The sequence below is a fragment of the Macrobrachium nipponense genome, chromosome 32 (assembly GCF_015104395.2).
Source record: "Macrobrachium nipponense isolate FS-2020 chromosome 32, ASM1510439v2, whole genome shotgun sequence".
In the NCBI taxonomy this organism is placed as follows: domain Eukaryota; kingdom Metazoa; phylum Arthropoda; class Malacostraca; order Decapoda; family Palaemonidae; genus Macrobrachium; species Macrobrachium nipponense.
In genome coordinates this window covers 61390482-61406549 of record NC_061094.1, presented here as the reverse complement: position 1 = coordinate 61406549, position 16068 = coordinate 61390482, and the positions used below count along the sequence as shown (strand labels likewise).

Genomic DNA, 16068 nt, shown 5'->3' with positions numbered 1-16068 from the left:
TCATAATTAAGAAAATGTATATATGAGGTAACTAAATTAAACTAGACCAGTGCTATTCAACCTGGGTGGACAGTCCACCTCATTGTGGACGAGATTAAGTGACGGGTGGACAGCTGTCTAAGGGTGGACTACTGGATGGACGAGATCCTCACCTCCTATATTTCTTAAAATACATACTACAAATACATATTTACCTGTTGTAACATCGAGTTTGCCACCTCGCCTACTGCTTTTTTCTCTTTACATAGCCATAGAAATGAGATATAAAACAGATTTTAGATATTAAAAAAGTAAGAATTTTAATGAGACTTTTTTTGGGTTGGGGGTGGACAGCTTCTACTTAATCACCACCAGCGGTGGACGGCATTAAAAAGGGTTGAAGACCACTGAACTAGACTAAATTGGTAATTTGAAAAATATTTTTTTTATAATATCTAACACAGGTATTGCTGCGGGGTATGTTAATGTTGAAAGCTTAAGCATTATCATTCTATGATTACACAAACCTGTATGAGGTTGTTTAACTAATGTTACCATGAGAAATGAATGGCATGACCTAAACAAGTGTGTCCCAAAGTCTATCAAATTAGCCTAAATGACCGGTACTCAAGACTAGGTGTATAAGTAATTTATAAAGGAATTATCTTGATTGACATATCTTTGTTATGTTAATGCTAGTGATCTTCTGTAGGCCAAAGCACCTTCAGCAAGTCATAAATACAAAATGTTGAAATACTATAGCTAATTATTTTTTTGGCTCCGATCTCCTTGGCAACTACCATTGCCTTTGCCTATGACCAAAAAAGGTATCAGGATTTATATATCTTCATGATGCCGCATACGATGGGCAAGCAAATCAGAGCCTTAATATTAGAGTAAAATCAATAGTAGCAACAATAACCACATTATAAACACTTACCCTAACAATATTTATATCATTAATCCTTGAAAAAGGGCGAGATTCTCAAGAATTCATCCTGTTGTGGAAATGTCTTCATTTCTCACACATTCCAGAAAATACAAGTCTAACTTTCGTCGGCATTGTTATTTGTGGTCACAATCTCGTATTGCTCAACAAGGGGATTTGTTCTTAAACGAGAACTAGAAAACAATAGCAAATTTGCCCACTATACTCAGTTTTTTTTTTTTTTTTTTTTTTCAATCTGTCCATCTGCCTGTGGTGTTTGCGCATGGTAACACTGCGTCCCGGGATTTAAATAATATCCTATTTCGAATATTAAAGGTGTAATTCTCATACAGTAAATTATTAAAAAACTTTTCAGTTGCAAACGTACACCCAGATATCCTTTTATTTACCGAAAACTTAGACATAGCGTAACTATTTAAAGCCCGGGACGCAGTGTTACCATGCGCGACCACCACAGGTGGATGGACAGATGGAAAAAAACAGAGTAGTATAGGTGGGAAGAGGCCCAAGGAAATGTATGAAAATTAAAAGGCATACAGCATTGTGGCAAGGCCACAGGGTTATTGGAAATAAAACCTATATTTTCATCTACATTGTTCCATGTGAAGCAACTAGGAATCTAGAGCAGTGGTTCTTAACCTTTTTACTACCACGCCCCCTCTGGGAACAGCTCTTTCCCTCCACGTCCCCCTTGCATCTATAGACAAATTTCACTCCCAGATTTAAAAAGAAAATTACTAAGCATGAATTACATTAGAGAGATATTTGACACTGCTCTAAGCTACCAGATCTTGAATACGTGGTCGAATGCTTGAGAGTGCACATCGTAAGTCCCCTTCAACGTTCAGGCGGTTTCTGTACTTGGTTTTGATAGCAACGAGCGTGGAAAATGCAGTTTCACATAGATATGTGGATCCAAACATTGTTAGAATCCGAAGAGCCTGATGTGAGATCAGAGGGTAAACAGGAAGGTATTTGATCCAGAACGTCTCTAAATCCATATCTTTGAAGTCTTCTTTAGCTGTAGAGTTGAACTTCAATTCTAGGAACTCTTTTTGGACTTCATCAGCAACATCAGCTACTTCACATTGAAATGGGTTCCTGATGAATTTCCAGGCTTCACGCTTGTCATCTATATCTGGGAAGTATCTGATGAATTCTGCTTTCAAGTCACTTAAATGAGTGATTATTTGTTGCTTTAAGTCAGAGTCGAGGTTACTGTCAGCGAGAGCAGAATCCAAGTTCCTAAAACTGGCTGCATTTCCCTGCTGAACCCGACATTTCCAGAGGTCGAATTTGGCCATGAAGGCTCGAATGGTGTCATGGTGCGTGATGATGTTGATGCTTTTCCCTTGTAGTTTAAGGTTCACAGCATTCAATGCTTCAAAAATGTCCACCAGGTAAGCTAGAGTTATCTGAAAGCCTTCAGATTGGAAATTGTCATGAAAGTCTGCCTTCTGCTGTGAATCTAAAAATATTGCTACTTCTTCTCGTAGCTCATAAAGCCGTCCAAGCATGTTCCCTTTTGATAGCCATCGTACGTTCGTGTGAAAAAGCAAGGCTTCATGTTCAGATTCCATGCTCTTGTCATGAAAATAACCCATAAATGGAAAAACTTCTTCTCATCACCTGAGACTCGTGTCCCCCCTGGAAATCACTGACGGCCCCCTAGGGGGGCGCGCCCCCCAGGTTAAGAACCACTGATCTAGAGGATTGTTAGTACAGCTTCAGCCAAGTCTGAATGATTAATAAAAAAAAGGCATGGAGTCCAATCTAAAATCACAAGGTTTTTTGGGAATGTGTTTATTAATAACAGAAAATATATGTAAATATAAAAACTTATGGGCATACTGTACATTGTCTTAATACCATCTTATATAATAATTTAAACAAACTGTAAATATAGTGAATTTTCATTTTACTGCTCTATGGAGCAGAATGGAATAAGAAATTTATGTCCTTGGCCATATGAGGTCATTCGGCTCTGAAAGGGGGACTTGAGAGTAAAAATGTTTTAAATGTGTAACAGAAAAACTTCACACTTGCACTAAGAAACAATTGTTAGGAGGGTGTAAAGTAATACGGAAGAAAGATAATATGAATGGAGGTACAGTAAAAGGAATGAAAGGGGTTGCAGTTAGGGGCCAAAGGGATACTGCAAAGAAGCTTTAGTAATGCCTACAGTGTACTGCATCAGGTGCACTGATGGCACTACCCCTCCACAGGGAATGTCATAGATTAACTTCAATCAGTAGCAAATAAAATTCCAAAAACCAAAATTACTAAATACATTTGATTACTTGAATAAATGCACTCAATTTTTTTTTGTTTTTTTTATACAAAATATCTACGTAGTGTGAATTCTTTATTCAGACTATGACTGTACAGGAATATTCCTCATCTGTCTTACAGCTGCAATCAATCTTGGGTTATTTCCTGGTGCAATTTTCCAATACTGGTCCACTGGAGCCTTGAGGAGAGCGTTAAGTTTGTCAAGGGGATCGCATGTGGTTACGCCCAAGTCTTCCAAGATATTACAAATGTAGTCTGGGGAAGACAAATTAAATATTAAGGATGCTAGATTTGAATAATTCATATATAATCCTGATAATTAAACATTTATCAAAAACATTTATTAAAATATCTACGCAGTCATAGACCAAACACTCACCAATATCAGTTGTCAACTGTGTGATCATTGAGGAAGATATTTCTGGGATCTTCAAGATGGCATCAGTGTAAAGCTTACAGGTGTTCTGCCCTACGCTATTTATGAGGAAATCTGCTGCACTGACTTCACTCTCGCTAACTACACGACCCCCAGGGCTAAAAGGCAAAACATACATTGGTATTTTTACAAAGAAAACTCGATAAAATATAAATGATTGATATCTATAATAAATATAATTCAAATATAATTAAATTACATCATGAGTGACATGATTTAAGATACAGAACTTAAACTTGAATTATGAAATATTCTTTCATTGCAAATTTATTAATTGCTGTCACAAAGAAGGGGGTTAACTTACCTTGAAGCAGAGGACGTATTAGCTTCCTGTAAAGCTCGGTTGAGAGCTGGACTGTGATTGACTAAGAGAGGCTCCAAGTGCTGAGGAAGTGTCATCAAATACTGCCCAATCTGGATGATAACAAAAAGGTTTAGTTAAAATTAGGTCAAACGGATAATTTCCAAGAAAATCAGCTGGTAGCCATTGATATTTCAGTAGGGAAAGTAATTTTATTCAAACCACATATTTATACGGCACTTACCACAACGAATCATAACATATATCTAAGATAACAATTTGGAAATGGTGCAGTACAAGCTAAGTATTTTTGTCAATCTACAATACATCAGCACAAGGGTACAAAACCTCCAAGAAAATTTGGAATAAAATAAGTGTACCATAAATTTTTTTATTTGTTATATTCTGGGAGGGACGGTAAAGACCACAACAGAAGAAGCAAACCAAATGGAAAAATGATGAAAGCTGAGGTTTAATCAATGAGGATGCAAAATATCTTTACTTTAAAGGAAGGCATGTCATAAGAGTCAGGATACACAAAAGCAGATTGAGAATTCCAAAGTATAGCAGTAAATGTGGGAAGAGCCAGTCTGAGAAGTGTTACTAGGTTGTAAGACAACATGAGATTTATAACAAATATAACAGAAGCAGGCTGTTTAGTAATCCTAACTGGAGATACAACAAATATTAATCACAATTCTTAAACAGAAATCATACACTATTTCATGACTATTTTAGTCTCTCAAAAGAGATCACCGACAATGCAACCAGGAGTGAAAGAAAAATTCTTGAAAATCATTTATCTGAACCTTTCTGCTATATGCACATTAAAACAGCTAAACACATCATATAAATTTTACCTGAGTGATGTATTCTTGAGGAGAAAATGAGAATGACAGATGAGCAGTCGCTCCCTGACGTGAATTCCAGGCAGGGAGGTCTGGAACAGCGGCTAACTGGGTCGACACAGGATTCATGATTGTATGAAGTGCTGCTTCTACACTACACTGACACTGCTCTTGTGCTTGAGTTAAACTGCTCTCAAGAAGGCGCCCATCTTCATCTGATGATAAACACAAGGTGTATTTAACTTAATTTGTCATTTGAGTTGAAACATTATTCCTGTCCCATATAAAGATGTGCCAATACATGCCAATGAATGCCAAAGTATTTCTAGACCTAGGTCATAATAAAAAAATATCAGTTATTACAAAATAACACTATTTCAGAAGACACAAAGCAATTAAAAATCATATAAATACTACTAAAACTGCACAAACAATGACTAACACAGAAAAAGATTTACAAAAGAGATGAGTTATACAGAATGGGTGCACTTCTGACAACAATGGGTGCCAAACTGCTAAAATGTATGTAGCACAATATCTGTGAATGTTAACTTACAAACAATTGAATCACTGATAATTTAAAAATTATTTTAAAATATTAATATATTTTGCAACAACACTTTCTCAATAAAAATTCAAACTTTTAACATCGCCTATTCCTGCACTATGCACAAATCTCAAACACATACTACCACTTTTAAAAGAAAAAAAGGATCAGGTGATTAAGTTTTATTGAAGCAAGCACCTACAGTTCAATACAGGCAGTAGTATGCCTTTTTTTTTTATTGTATTTGCAATGGAGTGTTAGGGATAGTATACACCCAAATGTGCAAATTGGCTACGTAAGAGTAATGGGTTTGAAGTGAAAAAAATTATGATTCACAATTCTAATCTATACACAATGATATATTACTACTACAAAGCATAAAACTAAACAAGCACCTAAATTCTAGATAGGGTACTTTCTCACAATTGCAAGAGCCTCACAAACACTAGAAAAGGCTTCTTATGGAAGTATGAAATCCCACATAAATCTGACTCATCCTATGAAACTGGAGTGAGCCCATACCTATAAAAAAAAGGACTCTGAATAAGAAAATTCATCAAAAATCTGGCAATTAGCCATCACATACCTACAACCTTTGTCACAAGTTTTTTCAAAACCTGGACTCGCTCTCTGGAGAGAAGTAAGTCCGGTGTCACTGAAAATGGCGTTGCTGCTTCCCAGACAAATTTTGAGGCTGCATTTGTAAATATTGTTGCTAATGAATGCTCTATGCTGTCTACTGCCATCACTAATTCACCTGGAAAATAATCAAGAAATGTTATTCATAAAACAAACATTTTCAAAGTCAAAATTGCCCTACTTGAAACAACCAGCCTAAAGTATAGTCTCAGTGGTCACAAGATTCATTGTGTACAAAGTCCATATAATTTAATGTACTAATTATATCTTTTAATGTTTAAAAGCTCTACAAGCTAGTAAAAACTAACAACTGGGACACAACTGGACAAATACAGTAAGTTTACAAGTGTAATATTTACTAATTAGTGCTCAGCTGGAATTATGTCAACAAAATTTACAAACAATCAGTCTTATGATGGCTGTAACCTCACAACAGTAAAATAACTACCATATTTGGTTAACATACAAGAGGAGCTTTTTCCTAAACATATTAATTTTTGCGGAATATCTGTAGATATCGGCTCTGTCCTATAAACTATAAAGTACACATATCTTTAATTTACCTGCAGCTTGTATAAGGTTCAGACACGTTGTGAATACTGTCCAGTCATCAGTAATTGATGCTTTCTGTTTTTCAACGTATCTGGCTGTCTGAGCTAATCTGCTTGTGAACTGTTCCAAGTAGATCACTAATGCTCCAGTTAGATCAGGGAAACTCCAACCATTAGTTAACTGAAACAACAAATTAAAGAGGTTTTGCTTTTTATGACCAAACACAAGGCTTTCCCTGGAGGATTATATACTTTTTTAATAAGTCTGAGCACATAAAACCCAGCCTAATATCTCTCGTAAAGAAATATTATGCTTAATTACTTGTAAAGGTTTGTAATATAAGAAAGAAACTATTATCAAAAGTTATCACAATAAACAAAAAGTTCTGTAGATGATCCAACAAGACAAAAAAATTTATTAATAAACTGCTCAGTTCTTAGCCAGCATGAAAATAGATATATATTTTCAAAATACATAGTTTCCATGTCTTGTAGACACAGCTACTTGTTTACAAATCCATCTATTACCAGTCAAGGAAGTGAAACAATTAAGAGGGTATATTTTCACAACCAAATTTCTATATGTATAGGTAATAAGAAACCAACAGTTGAAACTGTAGTACTTTCCTGTAATTTCCTCATTATAAAAAAAGTGCCAATTTATCTAATAGCTGTTATCATCCTTTACCTGTAGCACCTTCTCAGATAATTTTATAGCATTGTAAGGCAGCCTTATTGCTGTACAATTTCTACATTGTAGTAATCCTTTTCCTTTACTTAATACAGTAAGGTCAAACTTTTCTCATTCTTCTGGCCCTATGCCAAGAAGCTTGAAAAGAATAAGACCATAATAAAGAAACTGTACTGGTAGGAATTGAATCTTTTAAAATGTATGATGTTTGTTATATCCAAAAATTTAAATATCCTTTTGTCATGAAGCAAAAAACAGATTAATTGACAAATATCCTACCTGTAAGCATCTTCCTGCTGCAGCATCAGCCTGGTTACTTAGTTTACTACAGTACTCTCTCAGCCCATGAAGAGTTTCAGCCAAATCATGCTTCACAATATCTGAAATGTAAAGATAAAGGTTTATATTCTAATTGGAGCAAATATTAATAAAACTATTCTATGATACAAAAACTTCCAAAGTATAATACAAAAACATTAAACTTTACATATATTACCAGCTGATATAAGATGAGAAAGCAAGAGAGCTTCTTCATATTCTTGATACTTAGCTACTTGTTCTTGGAGAGGAGAGTACACAGCTTGTGTAACTATTCGTTGCGACTGACTAAATTCAACTTGACCTGAAATATTTGAAGTGTCAATCAGCAGCCTGACCTTATTCATAACACTGGAATTTATGAAAAAACAAACGAATACATAAAATCTCTTTACAATATCATAATAACTTTGAATCACCATGTTATGAATCCACCTGTAACTGAAAAGCAATAGAACCTACCTGCCTTTGCCGTACCAACAGTGGACTCAAAGTCTCTAAGAAAATTATCACCAGCTACTTTCACTTTTATGAGAAAAGCCAGTGGTTCTTCTTGCTGTTTTGCAGAGGCAGCAATGACTTGCATGATTGGAGGATCCAGTGTACTTAAAGTTGATGCTGCTAACTGACTCAGAAGGAAATTTGGATCTGATCCTTCAAAGACTTGGCCACACCACCTCAGCTGGAAAAAGGGAACCGTATATGAATAATCTAAATGAGAGAAAGTTTGAAGGTTCAAAGATGCAAAAGTATAAACCTGCAATTTAATAATTTCAAAACGAATATATATCATAGAATACTCCCAAATATAACTGAGTGACAATTATCTTGACTGGATGGGGAACATAAGTTGACCCTTAAAATTCTGAGGTACAATTCCTGTTTAGTCCTACATTTGTCAATTAAGCTGACCTCCAAAGTTAGGAGCACTAAGTCCATCTGATTATTGCAATTTATTTTACACATAAACAGACACACCATGGAATAAAAATATAGGCCGAAATTCTAATAATATAAAAGAAATGCCAAAAGGACCTTTTTAATATTCAAATTTCAAATTTGGCTCAAAATTTTGACTCACTACTAAAATATATATACACTATATAAAACAAACTTGACACATTAGTAGTATAAATTAATATACTGTAAATATAGCGCATATGATATCATTTAGACTTGATAATGCTACACGTAATATGACATGCAAAACTAAACACTATAAGACTACCTTGCCTCTGAACACCTTTAACTGCACTTTAATAGATACATACAGCATTTTTAAATGAAATTAGTGCAATCCAAAAACCAATTTTTCATGCCAAGTAAACATAGTCATGTACAATCTGGGTTTCCTTGTACAAAATAGTATACAGTCAAATTCTAATTTCACATGACTCTATTAATATATTAAAAAAAATATTGTTAGGCTTATTTTGATTCTAAAGGAGTTAAAAATGAGAAGATTTTCATCTAATATACCAGCTATTACAACTTTCAGTTTTATCTTTTCATATTTTGGTCGATCTGCTGATGTTTGTACAAAAAGAACATGCACAAATCTTGGACAACTCCCTGACATGACGCCAGTAAACAAATTCTTATACACTTATGACATAATACAGACCTGTTGAGATATAAGAGCTCCAAGCTTATCGTAAAATGACTCCAGCCAAGCTGGAGGCCCACTTAACTGGGAACCTTCAAAGCCTCCACGCCATATGATGCCTAACTGCCCTATTTCACATTTGTGATAATAGCTTTCCAGCTCACTTACTCGACCCAGTGACTTGAGCATCCTGGCATATTTCATAGACTCATCTGAAAAATCAATAAGGAAGGCAATGCAAATCATACAGAGAGTAAGTGAAAGTCCTATTTCCTTTTCATTAAATGCTATTGTATAATTATCATGAACTTACAATGATCAAAGAGAAAAACTGACACAATTATGGTGCATCTTAGTCCTTCCAATTGGCAAATTGGCTATCATTAATCCTCCGTACTTTTCCATTATCCAGCACATAACCAGGATCTAAGCTATGAAATGACAGAGTAAATTACCTAGATTATGTTGTTGAAAAGCTGCAACAATATGTGGACTAGCCTGAGCTTCTAGTCGAACTTTCAAGCTTTCCAAGTGGGCCACACGTTCTTCATAATCTGGGGCATGTGTTAATATCCCGAGGCAATTCTGAAGAGCCACCAATTTACCAGCAATGGCATCTATATCCCCACTGTCCATTACCTATTTCATTACAAAAGAAAACATAAAAGAAAATTATTTATTAAAATCTATGAAATAAAAAGGTCTTTTATAAAAATTGGAAAACAGTATTCAGTAATAATTCAGGAAATTACCTCTTCAATATCAGTAGTGAGAGTGCTCCAATTATCAGCTTCTCTTAGTGCCTGTGATGAGGCTACAATACGCCCTTTAACAGTGTCAAGCTTAACCAATGTCTGCATACTGGCTGCTGTATTTTGTTCCACCTGTCAAAAATATGGTTTCAAAAAGATGAAATAATAGAATAATGCATACTTATCTCATTAATGAGTTATCTTTTATTTCAACTAACAGATCCTAAAAGCACCTGTGTTGGTCAATATAAAAAGACTAACAAACAAACACTATGCAATATTTATTCAAACAAATATACCCATGCTACCAAAACAATCTAGAAGAATTTTCATTTTGTATCATCCAAAATCCTTTAATTTACAAGATCCTTTTGCACATCAGCACAAAAGTTTATCTTCATTTTGAGAAATACCTCAATGCAAGTATATTGACTTGGATCTAAGCTACTACCATAGTTTCATGGATACCGTTGTGCTGGACCCTCGCTTGATAGGTAGTGCTCACATGGGTCAAGTGTCCATATAACATCCATATAACACATTTACGGTATATCTGATCCAACTGGCAACATATACTTAGTTATAGCAGGTAAAAGTAATAATCTTACTAAGAAGAAATATCGTTACAACTTACCTTCTCTATATCCTGACGCACACTGTTCATCTGGTTTTTAAGAACAGCAACTTCATGTCCCAGTGATTCAATATCCCTGAGCACACGCGGCAAACTTCCAACCACCTGCCAATATTCATTCATGAGTGCTATACATATCTAAAGAGGTATTATAATAAGGAAATGAAAAGACTATATTATTGAAAATAAAAATAAAAAGCTGCCATTCCATAAAAATTAAGTTTGCAAAGCAAAATTTAGAACATTTACTTCTGATAATAACTGCAGAAGAAATATTTTTCAGTCATCTAATTCATGAAACATTCATCTTTACAATGACCAAATAAGCAAAGTGCAACACACACAAAATTATGAGACACATCAATGTAGATAATCTCACTCATGAATAAATAAATAAATAAATATGGCACAATGAAATCTTGATGAAAATTAATAACATTCTAATAGTAAAACTCGCCTGCAGCATTTATAAGCTTGTCTCCTTTCAAGTCATTTTTTCTAATACTAACCCCTTGCAGGTACGTAATTTTACTAAGATAGTGAACCTCCTGACCATATTTTATGTCCTTGCTAATCAGACTACGCAAAAAATGATTCTATTACTTACTATAGGCCTGAGGGATACCTAACATGTATTATGCCATCCTACTTATGCCATATGATGAATTTTCACTGAACAAATATATTTTGTTCTGAAAAAATTATATCTTGGAATCCTTTCCTGGAGTAAATATCTACTAACAAGAAACAATGCTAGAAAAGTCCAATTAATATTAAAAAAAGAACAAATGATCATAAATACCTGTTGACTAGTCTCTTCTAAGGCATTATTTACTTCTTGAATGGCAAGCTGGAGCCTCATCACGAGAGAAGAAGCATATTGCTGAAATTTCAAAAATAGGAAAAGTAAAACCAATGATGCCACTCTAGTTAAACAATAAAAGTAATTTTCTTAATATATACCATTGCTTTGAAATGGCACATCAAAGCAAATCTTAAATGAAAACTTGAAGTATGTAGAAACAAGTCTTAATTTGTACATGAATACACTTGTGGTGGACAAAATGCTTAACATAAACTGCAGTTTGGCAAAGTAGTTATCACTTACATCTCTATTCTGCTGAGCTTCCTGGCTGCGAAAAACATTATTGATCCAGTCCTTTGGGTCAAAGCTCTCTTGAGAGAATGCAGTGAGATCCTGTAAAGCAAACCATCATAATATGTCTGGATGATACAAATCACATTAAACATCAATAGTGTTTACTTATCTGACAGTGTTCCTAAAAACTACTGACTGACTAATAAAAATGTTAACAGCTAAATCAAAGACCGTTACACACAAACAATCACAATCATTACTTACAAATAAAAATGACAAATTTTAAGATTGGCATTTTTCCCAGATACACAAACCCAACTCTGTAGGCAGACCAGCAGAAGCTAAAGCTAGGAACAAGAATTCAAAAAAAGGATTCTGGAACTCCATGAAACAAAAGTGAAGAAAGAGGGAGTTTCAGTATTTCTTGTTCAAGATCTAAATGTTGATAAGGCCCCATTTCAAGGCCTTCGCACTGGATGGTAGGCTAAGAGTTCTGAAGTGATATCATGGACCTCTGCTATGAAGGCAACTTGCCATAACTAGACAGAAAAAGCTACTTCAAGTTTGTCATAATCTCAAATGGAAATGTTAAATAACTACTTGTATGTTAATTACTAGGAAAACAAAATGTTAGGCTACTTACCCAGTGACTGGGTGCATAGCCTAAGCCAGTAACAATAATCTGTCAAGATTATATCCGTTTCAAGTAGCAAATTAATGCCACAATATTGCAATACTATAAAATTATTACTATTCTTGTAACCTTAACCAGAGGCCAAGTTCCCTGCCGTAACCAACGATACCAGGTAGCTAGCTACCTAACCTAGGTTAGGTTACCTCGCATGAAACTATCGTACCGGTAGAACATGATAAGTTAGTTATGTTAAACGTCTTTAACTCATAAAATTAATTGTTTCCTTACCATTTTAACAGCAATTTAAATCACTCCAGCCTCTCAGAGAAGTGATCACTTATCTTCAACTGGATTCCGAGATCGACGTTTGGCCAGAAGCGACATCGACTTGACATGTCAGCAGTGGTTATAGTAGTAGTAATCATCGTATGGCTAAACTGTAACGGCTCCTTATCATGTTTTCCTTTATTTTGACATGAGTTCCTTGATTTAATTGCTTGGATATGTCAGTTATTTTCAGCAGGGAATATCTACCCTATATGACTGTTTAACTGAATAATTTCACATCTTTACTATAGCGAACTCATTTACGTTGCAAAGTGCAGAATGTTGGAGTATGCTATATACTGGACTAATGTCAGTGCTTAATATACATCACACATTACTGAAAGGTTTAAATAACATATATAGATTTGCTTAGATGTCTGGCACAATAAATGCAACGATTGATTCAAGTACCTGAAAATCTTAGCCAGAATCAGTATACCATAATGTCTAGCTGGTCTAAATCAGAACAATGACGTTTGTGGTGGTACAATACAAATTTTAAATTATCTTTTTCTAAAGATGGCAGAGAATTGCCAGCTGCGTCCGCGTTACTGGTAATTAATCGTAAACTAATATCCTGCAGTCAGACAGGTACTAAGTTATTTAACAACCTTTTCTGGTCATTACTATGTTGCTTAACGTTCCTGGTATTAACTGTAATGCATATTTTCAAAGGGGGTCATTACCTTTTGAACCTTGGAACATAACAGGATAATTCTAATAACAGTATCAGCGTCTTCATTTTTTTAATGAATAAAGTAATTTATATATATATATATATATATATATATATATATATATATATATATATATATATGAATGTATATATATGTATAACTGAATCACGAAAGTTAGGAACGTGATAAATCCATAAATAAAGAAACTAACATAAATGAGGCAAAAGACAATACAAGAAGATTCGTATAACTGACAGATAGGGATTATAAAGACATTAGTACCTAGAATCCGACACACCTGGAAGATGAGAAACCTTCCCAAACAAGCATAAACAATGGGTGCAATTAAAGGTTTAAGATAATCATCTCAGATACAAGGACAAGACAATTAAAGGATTATAGGTGACAGCTATTCAGAACTTGGTAAACAAAACCATATTCACAATACATGTCAGACATACATTACAACAAAGATAACTCTAAGGCAACTGATTTTTATTTAAGTCAGTAATTATATCTTTGAGGTCATTCTTAAACATGTTACAAATACAAGGGTCTAAATGAAAAAGGCCACGACTAACATTGAAATTACAATGAAAAGTAAGTTGTATTAAAGCAGATTCTAAAAGATTTCGTGATAAGACATCTCTTGACCTTGCAATTACTGAACTACCAACCCAATTTATTCGGTGGTTGTTTTCACTTAAATAAATGAATATTGCATTAGATGTTAGCCCAGTTTTTACAGAATATTTATGCTGGCTTAGCCTTACTTCTAGGCCTTTGCTAGACTGTCCGAGATAAAATGAGGGACAATCCATACATGGAATTTTATATATTATGTTGTTGCTTTCTCTGGGGCCATTTTTTATTAACATTCCTTTTAGTGTGTTATTATAAGAAAAAACAAGGTTGACATTAAAAGCTTTTAACAATGATTTAATGGTTTCAAATCCGTTAAAATAAGGCAAACTGAGAATGTCCTTAGAATTTTCTTTCTGCGTGTTACTTACACTATAAAACTTTATGTGGGCTTTATTATAACAAATATCTAATATATGTGAAGGATAGCATAAATCTTTCCCTATTTTTCTTATGTATTCAATTTCTTGATCCAAATATTATGGACTGACAATGTGCAATGCTCGTAAAAACATAGAGGAAAAAATTGATATTTTTATATTAAGATGGTGGCCTGAGAAGAAATGAACATAAGTTAAGTTGTTGGTCGGTTTCCTATAAATGCTGAATTTACGTTGAAATGGTTCTCTATGTATCAAAACATCTAAGAAAGGGAGGCAATTGTCTTTTTCTAATTCTAGAGTAAACTTAATCGATGGTACCTGCTTATTTAATTTTAGCTGTTCTTCCTGTCGGTATTGATGTAAATTATTTACTCTCTAAATTAAATAAGCAGGTACCATCGATTAAGTTTACTCTAGAATTAGAAAAAGACAATTGCCTCCCTTTCTTAGACGTTTTGATACATAGAGAACCATTTCAACATAAATTCAGTATTTATAGGAAACCGACCAACAACTTAACTTATGTTCATTTCTTCTCAGGCCACCATCTTAACATAAAAATATCAATTTTTTCCTCTATGTTTTTACGAGCGTTGCGAATTGTCAGTCCACAATATTTGGATCAAGAAATTGAATACATAAGAAAAATAGGGAAAGATTTATGCTATCCTTCACATATATTAGATATTTGTTATAATAAAGCCCACAAAAAGTTTTATAGTGTAAGTAACACAGAGAAAGACAATTCTAAATGAACATTCTCAGTTTTGCCTTATTTTAACGGATTTGAAACCATTAAATCATTGTTAAAAGCTTTTAATGTCAACCTTGTTTTTTCCTATAATAACACACTAAAAGGAATGTTAATAAAAAATGGCCCCAGAGAAAGCAACAACATAATATATAAAATTCCATGTATGGATTGTCCCTCATTTTATCTCGGACAGTCGAGCAAGGGCTTAGAAGTAAGGTTAAGCCAGCATAAATATTCTGTAAAAACTGGGCAAACATCTAATGCAATATTCATTCATTTAAGTGAAAACAACCGCCAAATAAATTGGATTAGTAGTTCAGTAATTGCAAGGTCAAGAGATGTCTTATCACGAAATCTTTTAGAATCTGCTTTAATACAACTTACTTTTCATTGTAATTTCAATGTTAGTCGTGGCCTTTTTCATTTAGACCCTTGTATTTGTAACATGTTTAAGAATGACCTCAAAGATATAATTACAGTGTTAAATAAAAATTAGTTGCCTTAGAGATATCTTCGTTGTAATGTATGTTAAATATGTATTGTGACTATGTTGTTGTTTACCAAAGTTCTGAATAGCTGTCGCCTATACTCCTTTAATTGTCTTGTCCTTGTATCTGAGATGATTGTCTTAAACTTTTAATTGTACCCGTTGTTTATGCTTGTTTGGGAAGGTTACTCATCTTCCAGGTCGGATTCTAGGTACTAATCTCTTTATAATCCCTATCTGTCAGTTATACGACCCTTCTTGTATTGTCATTTCCTCATGTAAGTCAGGGACATTTGAACGTCGAAAGATGTCACGGGTGCTCCGTTGTTTATTTTCCCTCGTGGCTCAATATCTATATATATATATATATATATATATATATATATATATATATGTGTGTGTGTGTGTGTGTGTGTGTATACACACACACACATACATACATACAGTAAGTCCTCGGGTTACGCTGGTCTCGACTTACGATGTTTCGTGGTTACGAACGCGCCCCCATAAAAATATAAAAAA

General features: G+C 34.2%; 2 protein-coding genes across 2 annotated transcripts; both read right to left on the bottom strand.

Moving 5' to 3' along the window:
- Window positions 1–1704: 1704 nt before the first annotated feature.
- LOC135207442 (zinc finger BED domain-containing protein 5-like) lies at window positions 1705–2445 on the bottom strand. The gene has a single exon (XM_064239168.1). It carries the CDS (start codon window positions 2443–2445, stop codon window positions 1705–1707), a length of 741 nt encoding a protein of 246 aa, XP_064095238.1.
- Window positions 2446–3280: 835 nt separating this feature from the next.
- LOC135207549 (conserved oligomeric Golgi complex subunit 7-like) lies at window positions 3281–12716 on the bottom strand. Its single transcript, XM_064239380.1, has 16 exons — window positions 12565–12716; window positions 11652–11741; window positions 11346–11426; window positions 10544–10648; window positions 9910–10041; window positions 9613–9796; window positions 9176–9369; window positions 8014–8233; window positions 7730–7855; window positions 7513–7613; window positions 6555–6723; window positions 5939–6109; window positions 4818–5020; window positions 3961–4070; window positions 3600–3754; window positions 3281–3475 (listed from the first exon to the last, which is right to left on the bottom strand). The coding sequence occupies exons 1-16, from the start codon at window positions 12565–12567 to the stop codon at window positions 3303–3305; spliced, it is 2217 nt and encodes a 738-aa protein (XP_064095450.1). The 5' UTR covers window positions 12568–12716; the 3' UTR covers window positions 3281–3302.
- Window positions 12717–16068: the final 3352 nt, after the last annotated feature.

Bases quoted from the DNA above. Each gene is read 5' to 3' on its own strand.
- LOC135207442 (XM_064239168.1), bottom strand. From the start codon at position 2,445: ATGCTTGGACGGCTTTATGAGCTACGAGAAGAAGTAGCAATATTTTTA.
- LOC135207549 (XM_064239380.1), bottom strand. The intron at 10,649-11,345 runs GTATTTATGATC...GAATATTGGCAG, and splicing joins TAGAAGAGACTAGTCAACAG to GTGGTTGGAAGTTTGCCGCG. The intron at 9,370-9,612 runs GTAATTTACTCT...TTGATTTTTCAG, and splicing joins TTTTCAACAACATAATCTAG to ATGAGTCTATGAAATATGCC.